Source organism: Salvia miltiorrhiza, chromosome 3, assembly GCF_028751815.1.
Source record: "Salvia miltiorrhiza cultivar Shanhuang (shh) chromosome 3, IMPLAD_Smil_shh, whole genome shotgun sequence".
NCBI lineage: Eukaryota > Viridiplantae > Streptophyta > Magnoliopsida > Lamiales > Lamiaceae > Salvia > Salvia miltiorrhiza.
In genome coordinates, this window is record NC_080389.1 from 48,135,561 (window position 1) to 48,142,699 (window position 7,139).

The 7,139-nt window shown below is 35.8% G+C and overlaps 1 protein-coding gene across 2 annotated transcripts; it reads left to right on the plus strand.

Moving 5' to 3' along the window:
- Nucleotides 1-369: 369 nt before the first annotated feature.
- On the plus strand, nt 370-6,870 carry LOC131016246 (ent-copalyl diphosphate synthase, chloroplastic). 2 transcript variants are annotated; one of them, XM_057944902.1, is made up of 15 exons: nt 375-583; nt 784-861; nt 936-1,021; nt 1,103-1,391; nt 1,466-1,649; nt 1,830-2,044; nt 2,125-2,245; nt 2,356-2,468; nt 2,558-2,784; nt 3,577-3,692; nt 5,366-5,464; nt 5,552-5,776; nt 5,934-6,045; nt 6,315-6,512; nt 6,636-6,870. In XM_057944902.1, the coding sequence occupies exons 1-15, from the start codon at nt 493-495 to the stop codon at nt 6,861-6,863; spliced, it is 2,382 nt and encodes a 793-aa protein (XP_057800885.1). In that variant the 5' UTR covers nt 375-492; the 3' UTR covers nt 6,864-6,870. The 2 variants fall into 2 exon arrangements, with proteins under 2 accessions (XP_057800884.1, XP_057800885.1); XM_057944901.1 differs by having other exon boundaries at nt 370-583; nt 936-1,391.
- The last annotated feature ends 269 nt before the right edge of the window (nt 6,871-7,139 follow it).

Below are 7,139 nucleotides of genomic sequence, written 5' to 3' on the forward strand. Positions count from 1 at the left end.
ATGAATATTCATATTTTCTTTTTGAGTTGTCCTTCAAATAAATATTTATTCCCTTTTTTTTGGTAAATATATCCCACACAACTCATTCACAATAAAAATGAAATTTGTATTCCATTCACGCAGACTCAATTTATTTGTTAAAGCATGTGCTATTCTTAAATGTTTGGGGATGGAGTGAGTATTATATATTCAACTAAAAATATGCATATTCCTTAATCAGTACGGATAAAGGAAAGCGGGGTGCTTATTATGTTAGTGAAAAAGAAAAATAGTAGTGAATCGATTAAATTTAAGAAATGAAAGAGACTTGCGAATAGGAGGAGTGCCCTCATTTTCATGAATTTGGATGATCCCATGCACCCATTCGCGGGAATCTCTTGGGAAGTCGTTTCTGTCCGTTTCCTTTCCTTAGAGTCTATATAAACCCCTCATTCCTTCTTCTCTCTCACTCCAATTCCTCCCTCTCTCTAAATCAAACAAACATTTTGAAGCATGCCTCTCGCTTCCAATCCCGTCGCCTTCCTCCCATCCTCCACCGCCCACGGCGACCTTCCGGCGGCCGCCTTCTCTCGCTCCTCCGCCGGTGATTAATATTCCTCTCTCTAGATCATTGTTTCCTTTATTGGTTAAAGAGTCATTATCAGTTGATCAGCTTTTTCATCAATAATAGTTAAAAATCTGGATGCTTCGTTTACCGTTTAGATTTTGTTCTCTAACGAATTGGAGTGTAACGTGACGCTGAAATTCTTTCATATTCAATAATACTCGACCCAATTAGTGCAGGCTGTCTTCAACTTTGCAGACCACTTACTCCCACTTCTTCTCTTCAATGCAATGCAATCTCCAGACCTCGTACAGAAGGTCTGTGTGTGTATTCAATTCTATCACCATCTTATCCGAAAAGAAATTAATTAATTTAAGTTTGTTTTTCGCAGAGTACATAGATGTGATTCAGAATGGTTTGCCAGTGATAAAGTGGCACGAGATTGTGGAAGATGACGCAGAAAAAGATTCTCCCAAGGTGCGTTTATCAATTCTTTTTTGCTTCTCCTGTTCACACACATACATATATTTAGTAACTATTTCTATTTCTATTTCTAAGGATAAGGTCGGGGAGCTGCGCGACGCGGTCCGGTCGATGCTGCGCTCCATGGGCGACGGCGAGATCAGCATCTCGCCGTACGACACCGCCTGGGTGGCGCTGGTGGCGGACGCGGACGGGGACCGCCCCCAGTTCCCCTCCAGCCTCCACTGGATCTCCACCAACCAGCTCGCCGACGGCTCCTGGGGCGATCATGCAACCTTCTCGATTTTCGACAGGATCATCAACACGCTCGCCTGCGTCGTAGCCTTGACATCTTGGGACCTACATCCCGACAAAACCCACAAAGGTTCCTTATCTTTAATCAAATACTCCTATATAATTAATTAACATTGCAAGTTTTTTATTATTATTATTTTGTAGGGATTTTATTCATCAAGAAGAATATACATAGGCTGGAGGAAGAGAACGTGGAGCATATGCCGATTGGATTCGAGGTGGCGCTGCCATCACTCATTGATATAGCAAAGCAACTCCAAATCGACATCCCTAGTGACACAAGAGGGTTGAGAGAGATCTACGCACGAAGAGAGATAAAGCTCAAAAAGTAAGCACACACCCATGTTGTTGTGATGATGATCATGAGTTTTGGCAGCTAAAGTTATGATTACTATTATCAGCTGCTACATATAAAAAATGAAAAGATACGTGTCGAGAATTTAATAGTAAAAAGGGCCTTTCCTTTTTCTTTCTTCAAAAAAGAAAAAATGAATGATAATAATTGCAGGATACCAAGCGACATACTGCACCAAATGCCCACAACATTGCTGCATAGCTTGGAAGGAATGCCAGGCCTAATGTGGCAAAAGCTTTTGAAATTGCAAAGTGAAGATGGCTCCTTTCTTTTCTCTCCTTCTTCCACTGCTTTTGCTCTCCAACAAACCAAAGATCATAATTGCCTCAAATATTTGACCAACCACCTCATCAAATTTAAGGGGGGAGGTATATATATTTAATTTCATCTTTTTATTACCTTTTCAAACTTTTTAATTATTTTTTAATCTCCTACATTATATATGTAGTTCCAAATGTGTACCCTGTGGACTTGTTCGAGCATCTATGGGCAGTAGACAGGCTGCAAAGACTTGGAGTCTCACGTTATTTTCAGCCAGAGATCGAGGAATGTGTCGCATATGTTTACAGGTACAACCGTACAACTAAATTACACTACTAATTTTGCTAAGATTATTGCATAAAAGCAGAGTCCACTTTTTTTTTTTTTTTTTAATGGAAATTAAATATTGTTATAAAAGGTACTGGACAGAAAAAGGGATCTGCTGGGCGAGGAATTCAGAAATTCAGGACATTGACGACACGGCCATGGGATTCAGGCTGCTGAGGTTGCATGGATACGAGGTTTCTGCCGGTAATAATAATTATTTAGATAGAAAAAAGGAAATATTTGAATTGAAAATGAAAATTAAAAATTAAAATTAAAATTGTGGGTGCATGCAGATGTGTTCAAACATTTCGAGAGCGGTGGAGAGTTCTTCTGCTTCAAGGGGCAGTCGACGCAGGCGGTCACCGGAATGTACAATCTTTACAGAGCAGCTCAGTTGATTTTCCCGGGAGAGAACATTCTAGAAGATGCAGCTACTTTCTCTGCTAAATTCTTGCAACAAAAGAGAGCTAATAATGAGCTCTTGGATAAGTGGATCATTACCAAAGACCTTCCCGGCGAGGTCAGTTCTTGTTGTGTCTCTGCGTGTGTGAGTGTGTGTGTGTGTGAGAGAGAGAGAGAGTCTTGTCTTACTACTTTCTACTTTCCACTTACTAGTTACTACATATATTCTTACTAGATGGAGGAATCTCATAGTCTTGGATTATATGTGAAAGACACGTTTTAAAGCAAGATTACGAATTTATTATATAAAAATAAATGCCACAAAAAAGAAGTAGACTTTCCCATTAGAAGATGAAAGGAGTCGCATCAATTTGTATGTAAGCATGTGATGGTAAATATGATATACATCACTTCCTCAAAAAACTAAAGACTTAAAAAATACTACATGCAAAATTGCAAATTGCCACCTCATTCCATATATGCCTTAATCTTAAGGTGTTATCGCGTCTGTGTCCCCTTCAATTAATTTGATTCGTCTATAGCTATGACCTTTATTACATTTTTTTAGTATAGTTAGATAAATTTTGTAATTGTTCCTTGAAGATATCGAATAAATTGAGAATTAACGTCGACCTCAATCCCAAGAACACATGAGCCACCCTTTCAAACAAAAAAAAAAGGAACACATGAGTCACTTGCCGCAAAATTTTAAGGACATGGGAGAAAAAAAACAAAGAGGCCCAATTAAATTTATTCTCTCTTTAGTGTTTTGTTTGTTTGCATCATCCGAATTTGAAAGATAATATTGTCGTTTTGGTGTAACACTCCAATATTGAGGATATAGTATAATATTTTCGATAGTATCGGTTTAGAATTTTTTATTTATGAAATTATGATCAAAATTTTACAGGTGGGATATGCACTAGATGTTCCTTGGTACGCCAGCCTACCTCGTGTTGAAACAAGATTTTATCTAGAACAGTACGGCGGTGAAGATGATGTTTGGATTGGCAAAACCTTATACAGGTACACTTTCTATTACATATATATATATATATATATATATATATATATATATATTCTTGTTATTGTAAGAATAATAAGTTTGTAGAAGCTACATTTGATGAACATATATGCAATTAAATATACTAGTATAATTTGATTGTGTTTAATGGTATAGAATTAGCACCCATGAATCTAGAATATAATTTTGAAGGTGTATGATGGCTAGGTGCAACCAACAAAGATATACACCGATCGAATACCGAAACATAAGCATATATACAAAATAAGTTTGTAAAGTTAATTAACCCTACGTTGTACGAAACGACCAACAATATCTACACTTGATTCATCAAGAATGAAATCTGTGTCAATCTGCAAGTAATGGAGAGCACGTGAGATGTTTTGACGTTTTTGCATGCATGTATTACGATTGCATGTCATGCATATTATATATATTAATATTAATATTGTTGGATTAGCTAGGAAATAGGATAATATACATTGTACATACGTCGTTGTCCACAAAGATTAGGACAACTTTGCATAATTGGCATCGTCTCGTCTTTAAAATATACTTCTAAGATTCGTTAATTAGGCGGATCTTTCCTCTTAATTTTGTCTCGCACAATATGCGTTTTTTAAGGCTTAGTTAGATAACGTCATGGTAACAGACGTGGGTCCGAGATTCCTCTTAATTTGTCTTAATAAATGTAATTTTGTGTTTTTGAAAGCTAAATTAAATAGTACCATAAAATTATCTTAATTAAATACCTTAAAATAAGTGCTTACTTAAATAATATAGTACTTGGTGACTTGTCCATCTGTCGAGGTTTTTTGTCTTTCATTCTGCCTCGGTTCCGTATAATATACTACTACTTAATTATATATAGGTTTTTTTTTTTTTAACTGTTACAACCAAAGAAAGGAAAATTAAACTCACTCCTACTCTAGCTTCTAGCTAGGGTGACTCGAACCCCCGACCTATTGGTTGGAGGAGAAGCATCTACGCTTCATTGTGTTAATTATATATAAGGTTACTATTATCTAAATACACGAACTTTCATATATTTTTAATTTTACATAGGAATTATAAATTATGTCTTCACACATATTTTCATTTATTTATTCTTTTGATTTTGCATGCAAACAAACATTTTAACATTCAGAACTCAATTACGAACACATGAACACTATGAATTTACTATCAAACATGCATTGTATATGAATTCACTACAGAAAAATATGAATTAAAATAAAAATCAAAAATTGTCACCTATAAGATTCGAACCATGAACCATGACAATTTAGATAGCAAAATGATGAATTCTCCATAAATCTTCATGATTTAAGGACTGAAAATAGTTCATACGATAAATACCTAGACTCATTTGCACCACTCCATCTAAAAAATACTAGCCTCCGGTAGATCCCTTAACAATGCAGAATATTAAAAACAAAAGTATATATATAAATAAATAATGCACAAATGCATTAACTGGTAAACAAATTATTGCATATATTTTGCGATAATATGAATTATTAGAAAATACATTATTATTATATATATGATAATGTATTATTATATATACAAAAATTCATGACTAGTACTGTACTATTTGAGGCTTGTGATATCTACGCAATCTTAAGCATATAACTAGCTCATTAAATCATGAAATTTTGTAAATGTATTTCAGGATGCCATATGTGAACAACAACAAATATCTGGAGCTGGCGAAACTGGACTATAACAATTGCCAGGCGTTACACCAACAAGAGTGGAAAGACATCCAAAAGTATGACATATATACCTTGATTTTCCTAAATATATAAGAATTTGACACAAGACTTGCCAAAATAAATATATATATGTTGGGGGGCAGATGGTACCGAAATTCCAGTTTGGGGGAGTTTGGGTTAAGTGAAGGAAGCCTTGTACAAGCATACTACGTTGCTGCGGCGTCAATTTTTGAGCCACAAAAATCACAAGAGCGTCTCGCTTGGGCCAAGACCGCCATTTTAATGCAAACTATTACGTCGCATTTCCACCACTCGGCCGAGCAAAAGCGTGTTTTCCTCCACGAATTCCAACACGCCACCGGAGGAAGGTAATTTCATACGGAATTAAACAATTTCTACTTTTTTTTTTCCAAAATTGAATTTACAATTTGAAAACGTTACAACACCGATCGAGCCGGTTACTTTTAATTGGGACTTGTATTTGAAAGGTGGCCTTTGGAATGATTGAAAACATGAATTGGATAGGTACAAGACAACAAGGACTTTGGTGGGGACATTACTCAGAACCCTAAATCAGCTTTCATTGGATATATTGTTGGCACACGGCTGCCACATTCATCAACCGTTGAAAAATGCAGTACGTCCAACTTTCTCATTCACCTCCAATTTCTCAATAATTTGTTTCTCTCTATTTTACTCCTATTATATCGTGCTTTTTGTTCCACCTAATAATAATATATGTGTGTACGGGTACCCATTCATTGACACACAAGCCAGCCTCATCACCTTTTCCCCCGATTTTATAAAAATATTCGACCTAAGTTTGTATAATTTTAAACCTCGATTTTATAAAAATATTCCACCTAAGTTGTGAAATTTAAATATTTCTGACTCCGCCACATGCAGTGGCACAAGTGGATCAAGACTTGGGAAGGAGGCGGCGGCGGAGCTGAGCTATTGGTGCAGACGCTAAACCTATGCGGCGGGGGGAGGCGCAACCGTTGGGAGTCGGAGGAGCTACTTTCGTCGCATCCCAAATACGAGCAGCTGTTGAAGGCCACCGTTGGTGTCTGTGATAAGCTTCGTCGGTTTCAACACCGAAAGGTTTGTTTTTTCTTTATTGCAGTCCCGTATTTTATTTCATCGATGTATATATATATATATATATATATATATATATAAATTAAAAGAAAATGTTTTGCGACGTGGATTTTGGTGTTTTTTCAGGATTGCAATGGATGCATGGGTAGCGACGGAGGGATTAGAACGTTGGACATAGAAGCGGAGATGCAAGAATTAGTGAAATTAGTTGTGACAAAATCCCCAGGTGATTTAGATTCCGAAATTAAGCAAAACTTTTTTATGATTGCTAGAAGTTACTATTACGCAGCTTATTGTAATCCAGGAACTATCAATTTCCATATTGCAAAAGTACTCTTTGAAAGAGTACAATGACCATGTACATGTACGTAATCAATTATATTATTAATTAATTATATGTATAATATATATTTCAAAAAAAATTATATGTATAACATATTGAGTGTGATCAAATATATAATATAGTGCTATTTAGTTCCATGCAATGTAACTAATTAATATAGTAGTCTGTTTCCATGACCCTTCAAAAAAATGTCTGTATCAATGAAAGACAGTAATAGGAAAATAAAATCAGATGATCAACATAGTACGTAGCATACTATATTAATAGTAACGAATAATTTTATACTA

Bases quoted from the DNA above. Each gene is read 5' to 3' on its own strand.
- LOC131016246 (XM_057944901.1), top strand. From the start codon at position 493: ATGCCTCTCGCTTCCAATCCCGTCGCCTTCCTCCCATCCTCCACCGCC. The intron at 3,693-5,365 runs GTACACTTTCTA...AATGTATTTCAG, and splicing joins ATTGGCAAAACCTTATACAG to GATGCCATATGTGAACAACA. The intron at 6,513-6,635 runs GTTTGTTTTTTC...GTGTTTTTTCAG, and splicing joins GTCGGTTTCAACACCGAAAG to GATTGCAATGGATGCATGGG.